Genomic DNA, 21,676 nt, shown 5'->3' with positions numbered 1-21,676 from the left:
AACGATGGCGTGTCACCAGTTTTAGTATTACAACAGCAGCTTCCGCTTATGTCCGGTCACACCAAGATTTCCGCTGGCAGGTCACTTTTTTACCAACAAAAAAGTATTTCACAAGAAATTCTACGGACATTTAAAAAGCTGCTTAAGAAACGAAGCCAAAGGAAAAATGTCACAAACGACTGCAGGAAATAAATCAGCCGGGTGACCCACATACACGTGACCCACATACATGTGACCCTATATCTGTAAATGATTTGTAACAGTATCCTGTTGCAAAACTCTTTATTTTGAAATTCAGAGCTCCAAGCTTTTATTTTGTAACGTTACACTTGTTACTCACTTAATACTTTGTGTTAAACGTTTTTTTTTCCACACTTGTAATTTTCAGTAACTTGCAGATTCAGCTGAGCTCATGTTTTGGAGCCAGAGGCTGGTCTGCTGTCACCATGTGAGAAACGTAAAAATGTGTGAACACGTCGTGTTGCATTTGGTGCTTTATTGCTCCTCTGGTGAATCATCTGCGCACAGCGGGCAGAAAGCGGCCTTGATTGTCGTTTTTAAAATTACTGCATTCATAAAATGAGTCACTGGTTTTTCCAGGAAAACCTGGGCTAATTATACAACCTACCTGCTCAAAGACACTTACAGTTACCATCATTATTAAACTGTGGTGTAGCGGTTCTCAAACGCTGGGGCGTGGGCAACAAGAAGGAAACATGAAGTGAAACTCAACTGAATGAACAGGACTTTTTTTTTTTTCAGGAAAACAGATTGTTAGGCAACAACTGCTCAGCTCCTGTTTTTGTTCATGATAAATGTATAAAAAGACTTTTGTGGCTTTTTATAGAACAATTGTGGTGAAAACTGAGCAATTATGACCGTATGTTTACACCATAAAAATAAACGTGCACTGCATCATTTTTTTTTAAATTAAATCTGTTACTACAGTACAAATACTTTTACATTGAAAGACTTAGATTTAGTGTTAGGAAATTAAAAACTAGGATTAATGTATGAAAATTGCTTGTTACATTTTCTGAATAAGAGGACAAAAACTGAAATTGTTCAGTCAAAAGAAGCAAACTGAAGTAATTCTCTGCACCACAACAAAACCTTGATTACTGCTACTTAAAGGTGCATTTCCTCTTTGACACTCGGCGTTAACAGAACGTGACTGCTAGGAAGTTTCAAAACATCTTTTTACTGTTAAGAAATACAAGTTGAAATAATGCTCAGTTGTACTTCTCATACGCAGTGAGTCGATGTGACCGTTATTGGACCGAGTGAGCTGTTAAACATTCGTATTTCCAGCAGAAGCCTGTTGAGAAAATGGTGTTAAAAGTTAAAAGAACAGCAACACACCCGCTGCTCAAACCTGGTTAAAGTTGAAGTCACAAATTGCAGAAAAACAACAAAAGTACCTTTAAAGTGTGACACAAAGCACAGCAACAGAAAACTCCCAGACAAATAAAATGTACAATTGCCTTTTATTATTGTTATTAATCATTTGCAACAAAGAAATTAACCACGTTTCATTTTCCGCTCACATTAAATGGAACTCACATGATAACCAAAATACAGACAGCTCATATCTACAGGTGAAACGCAACACAGAGTACAGGTACAGAGGAACAGTGCTAGAGTTACGCTTTACTTAACTGGGTGAACTTTTTACTGAGCTCATAAAAAGAGACGTACACGCCAGCCTCGAGCCATCGCTGCTTAAAAAAAACAAAACAAAAACCCACTAACACTGGAGACCTCCCGGCGACGCAGATCTGCTGGCTCTGGCATTTGTGTTGTAGTCCAGTTCAAACACCACAGAAGAAGAAGGGAGGCGTCTGCTGTCGGCTCACTTCCTTCGTCTGCTGCTCGATGATTGGTTCGGTGACCGTCTGTTGCTGCTTCTACCAGCAAAGAGTTTAAGAAAAAACAAGTCATTTCCAGACCTTTTTCCACTACTACTCCACTTTAACCTTTATTCATACAAAATCGTTTCACAACAGCACACAGCTAATGTGAAACAGGTGCATTAGATACAAAAAGCACCAGCTTCTGCAGATATATCTGCATATATGAACAGGGAGGTTAATTTGAGATGTTCCATCTTCATTTTTGTACCCTGACAGGAAGTGGTGATGTGTTCATTCCTATTTGTTTTACAGTTTATGGCAGGTGTGTCAAACACGTGGCCCGGGGGTCTGAAACCGCCCGCCAAAGGGTTTCAAAGGGCTTCAAAGTTTGGTCTCCACGTCTAGCAAATCTCCTGGTCTTCTCGCCCTGCATCACTTACTGCTGCACATCTCACTAAACAGCACTAAACACAACCTGTTTATTTTTTAATAATTGTATTCAGATATAAGCCTGCTGAAGCAATCAGGACATGTAATCACAGCAGGCTCTCAATATATTTTAGATTCAGCATCATTTAAAAAATACATTTACAACTTACTCCACAAATTTTTCTAATTCTGTAAAACCAACCAAAACGAATAAACGACACCATAGGCTGCTGTCGCTCTATGTCAAGTTCAAATGTCCCGGGTGGTTACAGACCTGCGGCTCGGTGAGGACGCCACTGGTCTCACGTGTCGGGGAGGAGAGTAACTGAGGGAGCGAGAATCTCTCAGCGAATCAGCCGGCACCCGCTGAGGCCTGATGGGGCTGCGAGCAAAACACAAATCTGTCATCAGACTACTGCGCTGCAACCTCGGTATAATCAAACATCACTGTAACCATTAAAGCTGAAGCAGGCCGGTACTCGCCTAACGGCTCAGCGAGTATGATAACAATAACTTCCAGAGAAGTGGTGACTACACAGGACAAAAAAAACATTCATTGGGCAACAGTTCATTTTATCTGCCTGTTAATGCAGTTTAACATTTTACAGGACCAAAGGAGCTTGCAAAGAAAAGCGTCTGGACTTCTTTAAGTTGCTTGAAGACGTTTCACCTCTCATCCGAGAAGCTTTCTTCAACTGAAGCAGCTTCTTCAACTGAAGCAGCTTCTTCAACTGAAGCAGCTTCTTCAACTGAAGCAGCTTCTTCAACTGAAGCAGCTTCTTCAACTGAAGCAGCTTCTTCAACTGAAGCAGCTTCTTCAACTGAAGCAGCTTCTTCAACTGAAGCAGCTTCTTCAACTGAAGCAGCTTCTTCAACTGAAGCAGCTTCTCGGATGAGAGGTGAAACGTCTTCAAGCAATTTAAAGAAGTCCAGACGCTTTTCTTTGCAAGCTCCTTTGACTACGGTGACCTGGATGACTGAGAACCTTCACAGACATTTTACAGGACCACTGAGATGTTTTTCATGAAATCTTTAAGCTAGCTGTCAGCTCGCCACTGTTGCCCAAAGCGATGTCACAACTGATAATTAAAAACAAACAACAACAAACTATTTTGCAACTTCCTGTTTCCACGTGTTCTACTCCTGAGTGTTTCTTTCTTTCCATCTATCCGGAGACTTTCACTTCAAGCAACAGCATAAACGTGTCGTTGCTGTGGTGAAGGTATTAAACAGTGTTTGTGTGGTCCTCCCTTCTTACCTTCTCTTCTTTGCTTCCTTCTCGTTGTCAGAGGAAGAGGAAGCAGAGCTCTTAGCTTTGGCTGCCTTCCTGTTGGAGAGAAAACAGTCTTAGTTCATTAATGGTGTGACGGACACAGTGAACTCCACCGTCAGCTCAGATTATCAGTCTGCTCACCCGTTCTCCTGCTCGGCTTCAGAATCTGAGCTGTCTGAAGAGGACGAAGATGATGATGAGGAGGAGGATGATGATGAAGAGGAGGAAGAAGATGAAGAGGAGCTGGAGCTGCTGCTCTTCATCTCTGCCTCCTTCCCGTTTACAGCGCTCTCGCTTCTGCCCGTTCGTTCAGGTGGCTGGCGGCTGGCTGGCGGCGACCGCTTTCCACTTTGACCCCGGTGCGGCTGCTTGCCGTCTGGTTGGCTGCTCCCCAGAGATCTTTGCGGGGTCACTTCAGAGCGGCGAGAATCGGACTGTGAGCCTCTCCCACCTGAGGGTGGAGCATGAGAAGAGTCTCTAGAAGCGCCCTGTGAGGCAGAGGGGCGGCTTTTCTGCTCCCTCCTCTCGTCCTGCTGATCTGCTCTCCTGTCCCTCTCTGATGGTCCTCTGCTGTCTTTCCTCTCTGGCGGCGGTGACTGTGAGGACGCAGAGGAAGAAGAGGAGCTGGAAGAAGATGATGACGAGGAAGAAGACCTGCGGGGTTGGGGAACATCCTTTGGCTGCAGGCTTTCTTTCTCCTTCTCCCTTTCTCGCTCCTGCTCGAGCTCCCTCCTCCTGACCCTCTCACGTTCTCTCTCCCTTTCTCTTTCACGTGAGAGCGAGCGACTTGTCCTTCTTCGCCGCTGTGGAGACGGAGACCGCCGAGGCCTGGGGGGGGGGGGGGAGATTTGACTTTACTCTGTTACTCTGCACAGTCAGCATGGCAGAAATCATCATTGGATCGCCGCCCACAATACACACAATGATGTCAGATTATAAACTTCCATCTGAAGTAAACTAAGTTTTTATTTATAATGACACGTTAGTACATACAAGAGTTCAGAACCCTAATTAATATTAGAGGGGGCTGATCTGAAGTTCATACATCAGGACAGGACCGAGGTGTTTTTAGGCCAGCAGACAGAGGTAATCTCTCCAGCGTGGTCTGGGTCTGCCCCAGGGCCTTCGTCTGACAGGACATGCCTAAAACACCTCGCCCAGGAGACATCCTCACTTCCACTTAGCTGTGAACTGCTGCAACGCGAGCTGGAGGTGAGCTGAAGCCAGCCTAACAGCATCATCTGCAAAAACCAGAGTTGAGAATCTGAGGCCAAACTGGAGGCCTCCTGCCAGCTGGCTACGCCCACATGGCAATCCAGAGACACCACCCAAAATGTGACTTTGTAGAGGCATGTCAACCAGGACAGCCCTGCAACATCCAGAGCTTTCAGGAACTCAGGGGAAAACTTTACACACCCCAGAGGACCAGAAACCAAGGAGTTGTTAGCTGCCTCAGTGACCTCACCCCAGGCTAACGAAGTCCAACAGGACTGCATTAGCTTGATGGATCTCTTCACCTCCAGTGCTCACCATCTGGTATCGTGGATTACTACCGCAACAGGGAACAACCATCATCGCAGCTCCTGCAGCACCCACCCTTGAAGAGCTCATAGACCCAGGCCTCTGCCTCGTGTTTCCAACACACCCTCACTTAAAGGTTTAGGTGTGTCAGCTCTGTCCACCATCCCCCCCCCACCACCTGATCACCAGCACTGCAAACTGACTAATATTAGGAAAGAAGACGACCGAAAGAAACATTAGTTTCACATTAGTGATCTCTGTGTTTTCCAAAGATTAGTGCATCTTTGGAAAACACTGACTGACAGAGACATGCAGCTGCCATCACATGTCCACAGCTTAAGCATTTGATATTTGTTCGATTGTGAAAGAGTTTGATATTTGCACATCATTGGATTCTGTTTTAATTACATTTTATTCAGCGTCCCAACTATTGGGGAACTGTGGTTGTAAATTTGCCCCCTAAATATTCATCATGTGATCTGTTACCTACTCAAGATTTACTTCGTACAATTTTCCCTTCTGTTGCCGACGACTGGAACTCTTAGGATTTGGTGCGTGCTGTAGCCGTGTACTGCTCTTAGACAAGCTCAAGCACAGTCACAGAAAAAAATAAAATAAAACATAAGATGATGACGTCCCTGTGAGGCTGTTCATTAACGTGAGAGAATATGGATGTTGCCTCATGACAACGCTGCCCTGCAGACCCTGCACACTTACATGTAGGCTTGTCTCTTACCTGTTGGGGGGGCTTCGTCTTCTTAGACCTCTTGAAGTGGACCTGCTACGTCTCCTTGGACTTCTGGACCTGGTCCTCCTGATGATCCTATCTCGCTCCCTCTCCCGGTCTCTGTCCCTCTGCCTCTGCCTGTCTCGGTCTGACCAGGCTGGAGGAGGTGGAGAAACTCTTCTGGACCGGGCTGGGGGGTCCTGATACTGCCTGGGTGGAGTGCGACGGGGGGGTGAGACGGTAGCTTTCCTCTGGGGTGGAGAGCGTGACCTCCGGGCAAAGGGGCTAGACCTTGTGGCTCCCCTGGTTGTGTCTTTGTCCCTCCCTCTCTCCTTTTCCCCAGTCTTTACCTCTGCTCTCCCCCTCCCACCATCAGCCTCAGAGGGAGAATATCTCCTGCCTGCTCTGGTGCCTGCTCTGCTGGGTGGGGAAGGAGGTGGGCTGGGACTGTCCATCTGTGTGGGGCTGTAGCGTTCCTGGCCTTTGGTGCGGCGTGAGCACTCCTCTGTCGGAGCTCTTTGAGGCAGTCTTTCCCTCTCGGGTGCATCTCTTCCCCCTGCTCCTCCTCCTCGCTCCCTCTGGGAGCTTTTGGGTGTGTCGCGCTCAGAGGCCGAGCTTTGCTGTTTACCGTTGGCTAAATGTCTCTGGACTGCAATCCCGATGGCGGACAGTGCAGCTTTTCCTAGGCTGTCCTTCTCCCTCTGTGGGGATCCAGCCTTTTTTGACTTGCCTTCATCTTCAGAGGATGAGGACGAGGAGGAGGAGGAAGATGATGAAGAAGATGAGGAGCTATCACTGTCACTGTCGCTGCTGCTATTGCTGCCGCTACTACTACTGCTGCTGCTGCTGCTGCTACTGCTCTCCCGTTTCTCAGCAGGCTTCTCCCTCGCCTCCGGTCTTTCACTCACCGCCTTCTCGGCAGGCCTTGATTCATCTCGCCTGATTTCTGAGGACAATCGAACCTCGTCCCGCTTCCTCTTGCCTTCCTGGACTCTGTCTTCTTCCCTCTGCTTGTTCAGATGCCGGTCCTTCTCCTTGTTGCTCTCTCTGTCTGTTTCTCCTCTCCTGTCGTTCTCCTTTTCCCTCTGACGTCCATTGGTGACAGGTGAGTGGGAAGCAGGTGACAAGGAGCCATGGGATGGTTGTCCGTCCCTCTTCCTGTCATTTCTCTGCTGGCGAGGAGGCGTCTCTCTCGCAAGTCTCCTTGCATCCTTCCTGTTGTCCCTTTCGTTTGGCACTGCTGACTGCAGATCATTAGTTCTGCGCTCCCTCTCTCTACTCCTCTCCCTCCTTATTCTCTCTTTTTCAGGGGGAGGCGAAGGCGTGGAGGAGGAGTCATGTCTTGACTTTTTGTCCAGTTTAATTCCGTCTTTGCTCCTTTCCATCCTTGTTTCCTGTTTCAGAGGGGAAGGGGAAGGGGATGAGGAGGAGTCATGTCTTGTCCTCTGAGGGATGCTCTCCTTTCCTTTGTCCCGCTGTTCTCTGCTCCTTGAACGCCTCCCTCTCTCCATCTCTGGACTTGCTGTTCTTCCCCTCTCCATGTCTCTGCTTCTGGAGCGCTTACTTCTCTCCCCCTCATTTTCTCTGCTCCTTGATCGTCTCCCCCTTTCCATCTCTCGACTCCTCGATCTCCTTACCCTCTCCGTGTCTCTTATTCTTAAATGCTGCCCTCTGTTCCTTTCCATGTCCCGACTCCTTGATCGTCTCCCCCTCTGTATGTCTCTGCTTCTGGAGTGCCTATTTCTCTCCTTCTCCTTGCTTCTTGAACGTCGTGATCTTTCCCTCTCATTTTCTAAGCTTCTTGAGCGCCTCCTCTTCTCCATCTCTACACTCCTCGAGCGCCTCCTCTTCTCCATCTCTACACTCCTCGAGCGCCTCCTCTTCTCCATCTCTACACTCCTCGAGCGCCTCCTCTTCTCCATCTCTACACTCCTCGAGCGCCTCCTCTTCTCCATCTCTACACTCCTCGAGCGCCTCCTCTTCTCCATGATCTCCACACTCTGGGAACGCCTTCTTTTCTCCACTTCTCTGCTTCTTGAGCGCCTCCCTTTCTCACTCTCCTTCTGCTTGCTCCTGGACCTCCTTCCTCTCTCTGTGGCTTTTGCCAGCTGTGGTGGGGGAGAAGGGGATGAGTAGTTGTGTCTCCTGGAGGTCCTCTCCATCTCGCTTGGTCGCTCTTTTTCCCTCTGAAGATTGGGCCTCTTCTAGAGGACATGAAATAGCGTTTCCATCACTTTAAGGTGTCGATCAATATTTAAATAGTATTAGTGACCACACACGCTCAGCCTTACCCGTTCGCCCTGTTCTGGGCTCTGCTCCTCATGGCCTCGTCTCCTCCTGTCTGGAGAACTGCCTTTTCTACCTTCAACAACGTTTCTTCCAGTCTGGTCCTGTTGGCGTGATCTTGGTGGCGCCGGAGATGGGCTGCTGCTAATGTAAGGGGGAGGGGATTTAATAATTAACAATTTGATCCAAAATGTCAAAGCTGTTTTTAAAGTTAAGGGATTCACTGATGTATTGCTTTGTCTGTAAAACTTTCTATCCAGTTTACTGTGACGTGGCAAAAAAAGCCTTCACATCCTCACATTTCTGAGAAACTATAAGCAAAAAACGTGATCTCCCCCCATCTGTTCCTTTTATCTGTTTTTCAGTCTGTAGTCATGTAGAACAATACTTCGTGATGATCCATGAAGCAGAATCAAGTCAAAAGGAAAAGAGATCATGACCTTATGACTAGGAATTAAAAACATGAATGTCACATATTGGGTCGAGGTCAGAGTGACATGAAACAAAGCTATTCCTTGTTGGTTAGATCCAGTAGGACACGATTTTACCAAATACAATAACGAAGCTTTTGTTTTTCTCAAAAGACAAAAACGAAGATAAAATGAGAAAAACTTAGAAAAACTCCCTCAAATGGTACAGTAGGGAAGATAAGTGGTGTCAAACTGAGTACGAACGGCACTGTAAGGTTAATTATGAACAGCCAGTTCCTCAAAGCTGGCCCTGCATGTCTCCTGTTTGATGTCATACCTGTGAGCAGAGCTGGAGGAAGCGCTCCTGCCTCGTCCTGGCTTTGCTTTTGGAGGACTCGCGCTTTCACTCTTTTTTCTGTTTTTCTTCGACACCATCTCTTTTTCCTCTGACGAACTTTAAAGAGGGCGAAGGACAAAGTTAGACACAACGCTGTTTAAACAGCGACAAAATCAAACGCTGCCGATTGGCTGTCAAGTACAAGAGTCTGATAAACACCTACCTGTCTTCTTCCTCCTCTGACACCTCTCTGAAAAACAGATTTTCAGGTTAACAGTGACAGTCTGTATGATATAAATGAATATGAATGAAAAAAAATAAATGGTGGTGTATAGGGCTGTCACGATTACAGTCGACGACTGATTTAATAGTCGACGCGTCGTTTGAAGCTTTGTAAGATCCCAAAGACGCAGGAATAAGTAGCAGGATTTAAGAGTGTAATAACGGACTGAAACAGAAGATGGCAGCACTGCATGTACAAGGATGCCAGCTGCCGTTAAACCCGAAGAAGAAGCTGTGTCCCAGAATTCATAGCGCGGCCCAGCTCAGTTTCCAACAATGGCGGCAGTTAGTTAGTTTTAATGTTACTCTTATTATTCTTTCTGGGTCACAAAATAAACGTTTAACATATTTTCAGGCGAGAATGTAGCTGTGTAAACCTCAAATATCTGCTCAGTTTATCAAGACACCACATATTTTCAAAAGTGCTCCGACGTTTTCGGAGACGTCTGTTACCCACTAGCTCGATAGCGAGCCGGGGGCTAGGCTAACTAGAGCCGTGAGAACACCGGACTCCCGGCAGATCGTTTTCAAACCATCGCTGTCTTTCGCTACTCAGGTTAAACATGATATATGAGTCACTTAGATAACTTAAAATGTTATTGTTTGGCTTTTTTTAGTATTTTATTTGTTCCTGAGTAAATCGGTTTGGCTGAGATTAAAGTTATAGTTTTTACACAGCTGAATAAACGTCAAGCAGACAGCTGATTATCAGAAGTGTGAGATGCTCCAGAATTTACTCCGGTGTCCTGTTATATTTTAGATAGCAAGGAGTTTATTAAACTTCACCAAAACAATCTGCAGATTTCATTAAAATTTAATAAACTATCATCTTGTCTTTATTTTTAGTTAGCACAGACCTTAAACACTTAAAGCTGTAAGCTAATGATAGTTATATAAGAGCAGATGCTGCTGGTGCAATAAGCTGTAGTTTTACGTCCAATGGATGATGATCTGATTAGTCGACTAATTGCAAATATAATCGGTGACTAGTCAACTATCAAAATAATCGTTTGTGGCAGCCCCAGTGGTGTAATACCGTTTCTTCTTCTTCTTTTTAGATTTCTTCTTCTCTCTGCGAGGTGATGGGGAGGGACTCTCTGAGCTGCTTGGAGAAGAAATAAAACCATCAGACCACCGCTCAGCAGCCAAAACCTTTTCTGCTTTCCCCTCATTTATCGTCTCACCTGTCTCTGCTCTTGTTTTTCTTTTTCTTCTTGCGACTGCGCTTCTTTGGAGGAGAATCTGATTCATCTGAATCTTCCAGCAACCTGAGAGAGAAAAAAAACAAACAAACCAGACTCTAAATAATAATCAAAACATTAATTAATAATTAATTTGATGTGCACTCAGGCTCTGAAGGTGTTTTTATGTCCTCCTCACGTGTATTTCTGTTGCTGTTGCTTCTCCCTCTCCAGTCGTTCCTGCTCCCTCTTTTCCTTCTCTTTCTCCTTGCGGTCAGCGTGGAAGGATGATCCGTCCACGTAATCGCTGGCGATGCCAAAAGCAGCGCGAAGGCGGTCATTCTTCTGCTGGTTGGCTGCAGCGAGGGCATGTGTCTCTGTCACCCTGAGAAGAAACCGTAAAAACCCACCAACACGCTCTGAAGGATTAGAAGTTTCTGTCATGCTGTTTTCCACAGTTTAGGCACCTGGGTAGCACGTGCAGACCAAGCTTCCTGTAAATTCTGCAAATAATGAGCTGGTGCCCCTGAACATCACACTGTAGCTCTAATATTAAGACATGGCAGGATTTTACAAATGTAATTAACTGGACGTTCTTTTAAATTAATGGACACAAGACAATTTTAGCCTTATTCCTTCCGCTGCAACCCTCTTGCTGTCAAATGAGCTCACGGTAAGTAAAAGAAATAACAAACTGACAGGTGTGATTATCCTCCGTGCAAACTGTATATGAGGTCAGCAAGTACGAGGCCGGGTGCTGGTTTATAGAAAAATATGTTTCTTGAAACCAATAAAAGAAAACAGGCAACCAAAGTTGCTTCAAGGAATCAATTTGTGATTTCTTTTGTTATTAATGAGGACATAAATGCTTACGTTGGTCTCTCGGTGGAGGCGGGTGCAGGCTCCTCCTTCTCCTGCAGCATCATGCGGAAACTGTTCACCTTCTCCTCGATCTCCTCAGCAGAATACCTGAGCGTTCACACAAAGAAGATTTAGCAATATGCAGAAGTCGGTGTAACAGCATGCTGCACTACCAGTACTTTCTTCCTCCCACTGAAGCAATCTGGGTGGACTGATTACATATTTCTAAAGACACGGTTCAATATTTTTGTGAGAGAGAGAGAAAAAAAAACTCAGTTAAGAATAAGCTGGAAATCCTCACGATTCAAGAAGCAGAGACCTTCAAACACACAGCAGCTTAGATAAAGAGATTCATTTTGAGTTCAATAACCATATTTACCCTTGCTCCTCCATCATGTCCTGCAGCTCAGCACACTTCACCTCCAGCTGCCTCTTCCGCTGGTGCTCCAGGATGTCGGCATTGGGCTGCCTGTTGAGCTGGCTCTCCAGCCTCTCCCGGTCCTTCTCATCCCGCTCGCCGCCACGCTCGTCCCGCGGCCGCTTGACCCGCAGACTCGATAGGTTGCGCTGCACGTAGCCATTGGTGCCACTCCCGCGCGGAGTCGTCAGGCCAATCCCATTGTACATGGCTCTGAAGACGTGAAGCAAGTGATTAAACATCAGATATCAGCTGCAGTAAAACGTAATAAACATAAGTAGAAAAAACACAAACAACAATCAGGATCATTGAAAGGACCTGATATGCTGGTGAGGTCCAAGTGAACACTGAATAACAAATATGGAGCTCAAGAAAGGAGACGACCTGAAGATTAAAAAGAAAAAAAAAGACTCACTGCAATAGGGGTGGGCGATAGAAACGATATAAATTTGGCCAACGACAGAGATTTTGACTATACCGCTCTATCGTGATAGCACATGTTGATGATGTCATCAAGCTGCGCCTGTTTTGGTCGAAAGCGTTGCAGCGGCTACAACCATTATCTTCTGCAAATTATGGTGGGCGACAGTCACAGCAAAGAGATGAAGCACTTTTGAAATATGGGGAAAGCCAAAAACTGCGCTTCCTCCACTTCCGTAACATTGATTCATTAATGCTGAATTCTCTCGCAGCTGCTCTGTTCCCATGTTGTTTCAGTATATTAATAACTAACCTCGTATTGTGGATGAATGATCTCAGTTGTTCTCCTGACTGAAGTTTGGCCCGTGTACAGCATCCTGCTATGCGATTGCATTTGTCCCTGACCACCAGAATCCCTCACGTTAACTTTTATCGAGTGGAAAAAAGTTGGCGTTCATCCTCCAGCTTCACTGTGCTAATGTTATGCTAACATAGCTGTGTCGCTAGCAATCACGTAGCACAACATTATATACCAGCTAGCCCAACTTCAGTAACCCTGCAAACGCCACTGCTGTTTAGTTTTCTGTCTTCATTTATGTTTGAAGTGATAGCAGAGCTGTACGTTTGAATGTGTTTCAAAAATCTCTGATATGAAATGTTTAGGTGGAAACTAGCGAGCTAACTTCCTGTTAACTTCTAACTCCGTTAAATTTAATAAATTCTGTTTTCATGGATGTCTGGATGTTAAACTTAATTGTTACACCTGCTAAAGCAGCAACGCTGATGATTTTATTAAAGATGAAAGAATTTAGACAGTTTTTAACTCTTAGTGTTCGTTTGACTTTGGGAGCTGAAGAAGACGGAGTTTTGGACCCAGATTACTCCGCGAAGCTCCTCACTACGGCAGCCGTAATGCTCTGACGATCCATCAAGCAGTGCTGCTTACCAAAGTTGTACTAAAACATTTTTTAACAGATTTCTGCAGCCAAAATCGGTTCGAGGTCAGTAAGCACAATCAGAATTCATACATAAGGCACACTCTCGATTTTTGAGAAAATTAAAGGATTTTAAGTCCTTATAGTGTGGAAAACATGCTATACAGAAGAAAAGAATATATCGCGATATATATCGTTACCACACATGCTTCAAATTATATCGCGATATGAATTTTAGGCCATATCGCCCAGCTCTACACTGCAACACTAATGTGAATGAGTGTCTCAAAAAGCCACCTGGTGTTTTCCCTGCATCTGAAAAGGCAGTGTTAGAACCTACATTATCTAAAAATAAATGATTTAAACTTTGAAGCGCGTGTATGCAGACTCTATGCACACCGACCAATACAAATGCAAATAGATCAAATGCTGATTGGTTAAAAAGTGGGTTGGAACAGGGAAGGGAGCAGCAGTGGAGTCCCCACAAATGACAGAAGACCAACAAATGTATAAAGAAACACAAACAGTGGCAGCAGAGGACACCGTTTATTGTTCTTAACACTTGGTTTCATTTCAGCTCTTTGAATGTTGGACCTCTGCTCTTCTTCACGGGTCACTAATGGACCAACAGCAGCACAAACAAGACAATGTGCAGACTACTGTCTGCAAAGCTGTCCGAGGACCACCACACTGGCATGTTTGAGCCATTACCTCTCACAATTTCAAAAGAACAGGGTTCACCATGTCATCTACTATTAGGAAGGTTAGTTGGGCCGATCACTGGCTGCTCTGTATACAGACTGTACAGTCAAGATACTGATCTGCAAGTTGCTCTCTAATGCATTTGGAGCCTGAATGTATAGAAAGCACTATGATATGACTGCTGTATAAAGTGCTTTGAGTGCTCATGTAGAGTAGAAAAGAGCTTTAAAAGAACTTTAGTGTGTGTCATGTCATTTCCATGTTCTGGCTTTGTTGTAATGCGCTTGAAGGACATGTTTAACGTTTTTAAATTGTGCTTTGTGCTTAAATAAAAGTCTGCAAAAGCAATTAAGGGTAAATATAAAATGTTAAAAATCAAAAGAATAAATATTTTAAAAATGTGTCTGGAATAAAGTACTGTAGAAAAAGTAAAGATCAAAGTAAAACCAAATTAAATTAAAAATAATAGTAATTGTAGAATTACATTTAAAAAAAACATCTAAAAATACTTCAAATTAAATAAAAAAAATACAACAATATTTAGGTAAAATAGAAACACTAGTATACGGCTTAAAATAAATAGATAAAAATAAAATAATAAATAACTAAAATGGTAGGAGTAGAAAAACAATTATGCCGACAGCTCCCTGATCCTGAACAGCAGGATGTGGTTACGGTTCGACAACTATAACTTTTCTCATAGTCTCGCTTTCGCTGCTAATAACCAAATATTCCGACGCAATGGTAGGCGTTAAAAACTGGCAGTGATTATTAGTCCTACCTGTTTCAAGCCTCAGACTGTCACAGGTGTATCATTAAATCAGTCTCTCGCACTCTTTTTGTTTTTTGTTGACACGGGTTTGTTTGAAGCTTCGGATCACCGAAGGCTGGAGCAGCCTCTGAGCCGGGTAGTACACGCTGTGTGGGTCGGTGTGCGTCTCCGCTCGTGTTTAACGTCAATTCTTCTTCATTTGATCTGAATTTATTACCGCTAACAGTAATTTTTTGGCGCACTAACACGTGCGCCATAACAGGCCTGCTGTTGCGCCTGATTGTTAAATAAACTCATTTATGATAACTAACGCCAACAGAACCGAAGGGACACGCAGATTATATTTATATATAAAAAATTAAAGGAGTAAATGCAGCTTCTCTGACATTTGGTTTCCTTACCAACTGGCGAATTTAAACGCCATGTTTCTAAAGGCCTCTCAACACACAGCGAAGCTAATATAGCTAACGTATTTGATACGTACCAGCTTGTTCTCCGGGCGGGGGCGAAGAGAAAACGGCGTCTGAGATAATTTGGCGGTTAATAAGGTCCCTTACAATCACACGATCACAGAAATTAGATTATAACAACAGTGTCTTTAAAACTATGCAAAGATAAAGAAACGCTGCTAGCTCCGTTTGCTTTCAGATAGCCCCTCTGGTCTCCAACCGCAGGAAGAACGAGACTCCCAGTGACGTCAGACGCACGCAGGCGCGGATAAAGACTGATGCGTTCAGGTTCTGAAAGACAGAACCATATTCACAAAAACTACACCGTTCTGTCGTTAACTATTATATTGAGCTTACTAAGCTACCTGTTAAACTCTCTGAATTCCATAAACAGGTCCTTCTTTATTGGAAAATGTTATTTAAACATAATTTCACTCCACATAATAGCCCAATTTGGAACAATAGATATATACTGATGAACAGAAAATCTATTTTTATTCAAGATTGGTTATCAAAAGGTGTTTGGGCAATTGCCCATTTCGTAGAAGAGGAAGGACATGTTCTAGGACATCAAGATTTTTGCCAAAAGTTTAATATCCAATGTTCTAAAAGTAAATTTAATCGGGTTATAAATTCCATTCCATTGTCACTTAAAAACATAGTTGTAAATGATATAATATATTCTGACATCTCCCCCAAGTTAAGGCAATTATATATAGATGGTATTCGATTTTGTGATGTTAAATGCAATAATAAGTTTCTAAGATTGTCATTAAGGAGTCTTTATTCTCCAAATTTACTTAGATGTAATTACATATTAAAAGATTTCCAAAGGGAAGAAATTTAAAAAATAAGAACTGATTATATCACCTTCCCTATCCCTCCTAAAGGGAAAGAAGTCCAATTAAAAATAAAATTTACCCGACAAATAGACTCCTTGGTGATAGATTCAAAATAGAAACGGGTAATTGTGTATTTTGTGAAACAGAAGAGGAGGATTTGGACCATCTATTCTTTTTGTGCAATTTTATACAAATATTTTGGTTGGATTTTCATACCTGGCTTTATTCCAGTGGGATTCAAATTACCCCGTTTACCTTAAATATGATAATGTTTGGAGTGTTTTTGAAAGAAAAGAAAGCTAATTATGGTGTTACTGTGTTATTAATCTTGTGCAAGCATTTTATACATTAATGTCGTTTTTTCAAGACCAAACCAACACTAGCTCACTGGAAAAACGACTTAAACCTGTTGGTTAAATCTTTGACCTTAGTTAAAAAGAAAAAGGCTGCTTTTTTGTTTCCTTTGTGGAAGATTTTGATTTAGTGAGTTAATAATCTGTTAAATTATGTGACCCCATCTTTATATTTTCTTTTTCCTATGTATGAAAATTGCTAATATGTAAGGAATGTTTATTTTCTGAATGTGTAATATATGGTGCATTTTGTTTGTATATTAATATTACTAATAAAAAAAACTATTATATTGAGCATTAAATATCCCCAATACACGAAAGCCTGGAACAGCCCGTTTGCAAAGTCCGAGTCTCTGATCCTATGAGTATCATCCAGTAGGCACTGCATAGCTTGGATGGACTTATCCAGCTTTATAGTCCTCAGAATGTCGATCCTGCTCCCTCTTAAGGTGTGCTTGCCTGGGTGGCCTTGTAGGTCAGGTGCAGTCCTTCAGATACATCCGTCATCATCCGTGTCGATAAAATCCAAATTGGAAGGGAGCCAAATCCTTGGAAGTTGCAATCCAGCAGGAAACAGACAAATGCTTTGACGTTATGATCCAACAAAAAATAAGCAGAAAAAAGCCCCAAAAATATATAAATGCAATTTGTGAGTCCACAGTATTGCACTTTATCCGCTGGCGGTTTTTGTTTTTGTTGGTTTTTTTGCTGTAATTTTAAACTGTGAATTCCCAATCTGAGATCTTCTGATACTGAAACTAGAGGAAGAACAGCTTATTCCGTCTGCACGGGGTGTTTATGCGTTTCTTCTTCTATCTCCTCCCCTCCTTGATCTCCACGAGACATCTATGACAGCTACATCAGTCCATGCTGCTCTCTCTCTACAGCCTTTCAAATACATGATTTAAAGCAAAGTTCAGTCACTTTCATTATTCGTCACAAATGAATAGACTTTACTTTTCATTCAGTCTTAATGTTGTTGTAGGATGATTCTAACATGATCTCTTTTTAACTCAGGAATACTTTTTCTCTGCATGACTCGACGTTTGTGACTCACAGTATACTCAGTATCACTTGTTTTGTTCAGAATCATGCATGATGATGGGCCAGAGTCACATTTCACTCTTTTGCACACACACTCTGTCCACTGTACTCTCTCTCTCTCTGTCTCACACACACACTGAGTCAAGGATACATCACAGTCATAACAATGCTCCTGGAATCTGGGTGGAAAAAAATCAGGCATGTCAAAAACTGAAATTTGTGATTGTAAGGGATGTTGTTACGCTAAGTTTTCATTCATTAGATTGATCAGAATTATACTTGGTTATTTTCTGATTATAATTATAAATCATTAACTGTTTCAAAATCACATACTCTGTTTAACACTGTGTGTCTTTAACCATAAAGAGATGGATGTTAACTCCTTTTACTCCACTTGTGGGTAAAGATGAGCCTGGGGTGTCAAATCTCTTTGACATTATTTATATAAAGATCAGAAAATGAGTTTATTTTATGAAATATTTTCAAAAATATGAAGAGAAATGTATTGAGAACATAATTTTCAATAGACCTAACTAGGCTTGTGTCCTTTGAGTGCAAAAAACAGAAGACAAGCTGCATCTCTCTCCTGTTTAAAACGTTATACAGTTCTGTTGTTTCCCCTTCCTTCTGTCTTAACACAAGGCTGGAATAAATTATTTTTATGTTGTCTATGTCACATGTTAAGAGGATGAAGGAGGACAGTGATGAGGTGTCCCGAGTTGTGCTATAGACATGAGGTTCTAGGTGGGGGAGATTACGGGGTTATGGACTATTATGTTTGAGAGTAGCATGATCTGAAATCCCCGTCTTGGCGTTGTTCCTACATCATCATAACGATGGTGGTCAGGGTCACAACTGACCAGTGATGTTGTCTGCGCGTGGAGTTGGCATTAAAAAATAACCAAAAATTGGCTAACACTAAACCAGACTTGATAATATATTTATTCTATTGTATAAATTGTAGGCAGCACGGTGGCACGGTGGTTAGCACTGTTGCCGCACAGCAAGAAGGTCCAGAGTTCAATTCCACCATCAGGCCGGGGTCTTTCTGTGTGGAGTTTGCATGTTCTCCCCGTGTTTGCGTGGGTTCTCTCCGGGTACTCCGGCTTCCTCCCACTGTCCAAAGACATGCAGCTTGTGGGGATAGGTTAATTGGATAATCCAAATTGCCACTAGGTGTGAATGGTTGTCTGTCCCTCTGTGTTGGCCCTGCGACAGACTGGCGACCTGTCCAGGGTGTACCCCGCCTCTCGCCCTATGACAGCTGGGATAGGCTCCAGCGCCCCCCGTGACCCTGAAAAGGATAAGCGGAAGCGAATGGATGGATAAATTGTATGAAAACACTTGGACTGCAGACCATTTGTTCCAGATGAAAGTTTTATATAAACAAAGGAATTAAAATGATAATGTAGGTACAACACCGAGGAGTAGACACAGAAGTCCCCTCTTGACCACAGCAGAGGATGTGAAGAAGCTGGATTATCACGTGAAGAAACAAAGCAAGACCTTTCTGTAAGGAACCATTTTCCTTTCATTTTACATACGAATTTCTTTTTAATTTATAAAATCTCCCCCAAAATAGTAGTTTCCATTAACCTAATAACATTTCAAGCTTCTACTTGTCCCAGACGACTGAGATGAATTTGGAATTTAAAAATGATCCTTATCCTGTAGAGGGGGCTGTTTAATGACTGTGTTAACGCGCTGCACATACTTCATTACAAACTTTAAACTGTAATAAAATGCAATAAAAAAAAACGTGTATTTTCTCAGCAGAAAGTGTCAGTAAAGCTCAAAAATGAGCATACCTTTAATTTTAATGGTGACATCATTTCTGTAATAAAAGTAAAGACAATCTTATAGAAGTTTTTAATATTTTCTCAAAGTTTTCTGTCTTTTTTCCTCTTTAAAAATGGGATTTAACTTTATTCTTAAAATGCAAAATTAAAATAAGCTCCTGTAATACTTCTTTTTTCTTAATGTGTTTAGGTGTTGTTAATTTAAAATGAATTTAAAATGCTGCGTTTCATTTTAAATTCTATTATTTGTTGTTAAATTTGAAATGGTGTACTGTTTTAAATGCTCTATCATTAAGTAACCTAATATATTCATTTAAAAGTATGCTTTAACTCTCTTTAATTTTTATATCAGGTTGCACCCTATTAATTATTATTAAGTAAGTAAGTAAAATTTTATTTATATAGCAAAATATCACAAAGTGCTTCACAAGGTATAAAACAAAAACAGACAAAAGATAACAAAATGCAATTCTAAAAAGATGTGTTTTTAGTTGCTTTTTTAAAAGTCACCACTGAGTCCGCAGATCCTAAGTTCTGAGGAAGAGAGTTCCACAGTGGCAAAAGCTGCGTCTCCCTTGGTTTTCAGCCTTGTGTGCTGAATAACAAGTAGGCCCTGATCACAAGATCTCAGGGACCTGCTAGGGACGTAGGGCTGTAAAAGTTCAGTGATGTAGGCTGGTGCTTGTCCTTTAAGAGCTTTAAATGTCAGAACCAGTATCTTAAAATGGACTCTGACTTCAACGGGGAGCCAGTGCAGCTGTATAAGCAACGGTGTTACATGAGAGTACTTACATGTTTTAGTCAAAAGCCTTGCTGCAACACTTTGGACAATCTGCAGACGCTCCAGGGAGCTTTTGTTTAGACATGTAAACAGTGAATTACAGTAGTTCTGTTAGATTTGTATTGTTGATTGTCATTTATGCTTAGAAATATTTAACCATATATGCTTAGAGGTGTATAATCATTTGTAGGTTGAAAGAACGTCTCATCCTAGAAGGTCTGTAACAGCTCTGTGTAGCATGAAGGGGGAGTGCGTTCACTCCCTCTGCAGAGTGTTCCGGCATAGATTACACACCTCCTAGGAAAGGCCGTATCTTCTCTTGCTGATTTATGGTATAGCAAGCACACGTATATCTGTTTAAGTATAAGAGCCTTTTGTTCAGATGGACCGCTAGACTCCTGGCACCAGCTTTGGGGAGTCTTCACAGGGTCACATCTGGACCCCACACACACACACACACACACACACACACACACACACACACACACACACACACACACACACACACACACACACACTATTCTTTGTTCACATGTATACCTATGTAAGACGTCATATGTTAATGACCCTATGCATATTCATGTAACCACAATAAAAGGAGTGCTATGGGGAGCCTGGCTGAGAGTCTGACGGAGGCTAGGTGGTGGGACGACACTTGGCCCCAGCCAGATTTCCCTCATGCATGAGTAAACCAGCCTACTTGTGTCTTGCTTTGCAGTGTAATTATATTGTCTTCAACGTTCCAGCGGATAGGTACAAGCTACAAACCTATCAAGTTCAATCGTGATCAAATGAATGCATAAATAACAATCTCCAGTTCAGTATGAGATACTATGGGGCTCAGTTTAGAAATGTTTCTTAAATGATAGAAGCAGGACCGAACCAGAGATTTGACGTGAACATCCAGGGTAGGAGCAGAATCAAAGGTTACCCCGAGGTTCCTGATGGACGATTTCACAAATGTTGAAAGAGGACCAAGAGCATTCATTATGTCAGGTACGTGTCTGTCTGGAGCACATACAAGGACTTCAGTCCTTTCTTCATTAAGTTGGAGGAAGTTGTCAGCCATCCAACCTGTGATGGTTTCTAAGCACACATTTAGAATCTGCAGCTTAGAAACATCTTCAGGTTTAAAAGACACGTACAGCTGGATGTCGTCTGCGTAGCAGTGGTAGCAAATGTCCTCAAAGGGGCTCAAAATATGCTGGAGAGGAAGTAGATATATTAAAAACAATAAGGGCCCCAGCACAGAACCTTGTGGCACACCATAGGACAGGGACGTGGAAGATGACCTGTACTTAGAGACCGCCACAGAAAAGTATCGTTCATAGAGATACGAGGAGAACCACTCTAAGGCAGACCCAGATACAACAACCCAGTATTTCAGCCTTTCAAGCAAAATGTGATGGTCAGCGGTGTCAAAGGCTGAGGGCCAACATTAGGAGTACAGAACACTTTCCTGCGTCAGAATGTCACTGGAAACTCTAAGAAGGGCTGTCTCAGTAGAATGAGCTTTAAAGCTTATTTAAAGAATAATAAATCATTTTTGTATCTTGATTACATTTATGACTGTGAAAAAAAGATGTTTTCGAAAGGTTGTAATCAGCGGGCGGGGAAGCAAGGAGCGGCGCTGATTTTGAACTTTGGAGAAGGCTTGGTTTTGAAGGATTGGATTACGGATTTTGGCGGTTGGCATAAACTGGTGTGTGACTGGACTGGAATGGCAACTCAGGTAGAAGACGATGATGACATGGATTTAGGAGATTGGACACCGGTTAGTGGGAAAGGGGCGAGGAGAGGGAGAAGAGGTAGGGAGGATGAAAGTGTCATAGGAACTCAGGGCAGCAAACGAAGTTTGGAGGGGAATAGTTCGGATAATGGGAGTGTTATCCGGAAAAGGAGTGTCAGAGAAGAGTTTAAAATAATATTGAAATTTAGGCTGAAGGGGTGCAACTTAGCCCAATAGTTTTGTCAAGAGAGCTGAAAAAGAAGTTTGGAGAG

At 42.8% G+C, this 21,676-nt stretch overlaps 1 protein-coding gene across 3 annotated transcripts; it reads right to left on the bottom strand.

Moving 5' to 3' along the window:
- Nucleotides 1-1,468: 1,468 nt before the first annotated feature.
- srrm2 (serine/arginine repetitive matrix 2) lies at nt 1,469-15,115 on the bottom strand. 3 transcript variants are annotated; one of them, XM_082529951.1, is made up of 14 exons: nt 14,892-15,115; nt 11,540-11,791; nt 11,173-11,268; nt 10,499-10,684; nt 10,303-10,386; nt 10,155-10,223; nt 9,060-9,086; nt 8,837-8,953; nt 8,095-8,233; nt 5,813-8,007; nt 3,697-4,383; nt 3,541-3,609; nt 2,557-2,664; nt 1,469-1,907 (listed from the first exon to the last, which is right to left on the bottom strand). In XM_082529951.1, exons 2-14 carry the CDS (start codon nt 11,785-11,787, stop codon nt 1,853-1,855), a joined length of 4,080 nt encoding a protein of 1,359 aa, XP_082386077.1. In that variant the 5' UTR covers nt 11,788-11,791; nt 14,892-15,115; the 3' UTR covers nt 1,469-1,852. The 3 variants fall into 3 exon arrangements, with proteins under 3 accessions (XP_082386077.1, XP_082386079.1, XP_082386078.1); XM_082529953.1 differs by having other exon boundaries at nt 8,095-8,230; XM_082529952.1 differs by having other exon boundaries at nt 10,155-10,220.
- Nucleotides 15,116-21,676: the final 6,561 nt, after the last annotated feature.

The sequence above is a fragment of the Aulonocara stuartgranti genome (genome assembly GCF_965226115.1).
Source record: "Aulonocara stuartgranti genome assembly, chromosome: 4".
Classification (NCBI taxonomy): domain Eukaryota; kingdom Metazoa; phylum Chordata; class Actinopteri; order Cichliformes; family Cichlidae; genus Aulonocara; species Aulonocara stuartgranti.
This window is presented reverse-complemented; position numbering and strand designations above follow the sequence as displayed.

Excerpts from the sequence above, each read along its gene's own strand:
- srrm2 (XM_082529951.1), bottom strand. The coding sequence starts at position 11,787 with ATGTACAATGGGATTGGCCTGACGACTCCGCGCGGGAGTGGCACCAAT. Across the intron at positions 11,269-11,539 it reads GACATGATGGAGGAGCAAGG|GTATTCTGCTGAGGAGATCG; the intron begins GTAAATATGGTT and ends GTGAACGCTCAG. Across the intron at positions 8,008-8,094 it reads GCCCAGAACAGGGCGAACGG|AAGAGGCCCAATCTTCAGAG; the intron begins GTAAGGCTGAGC and ends CATGTCCTCTAG.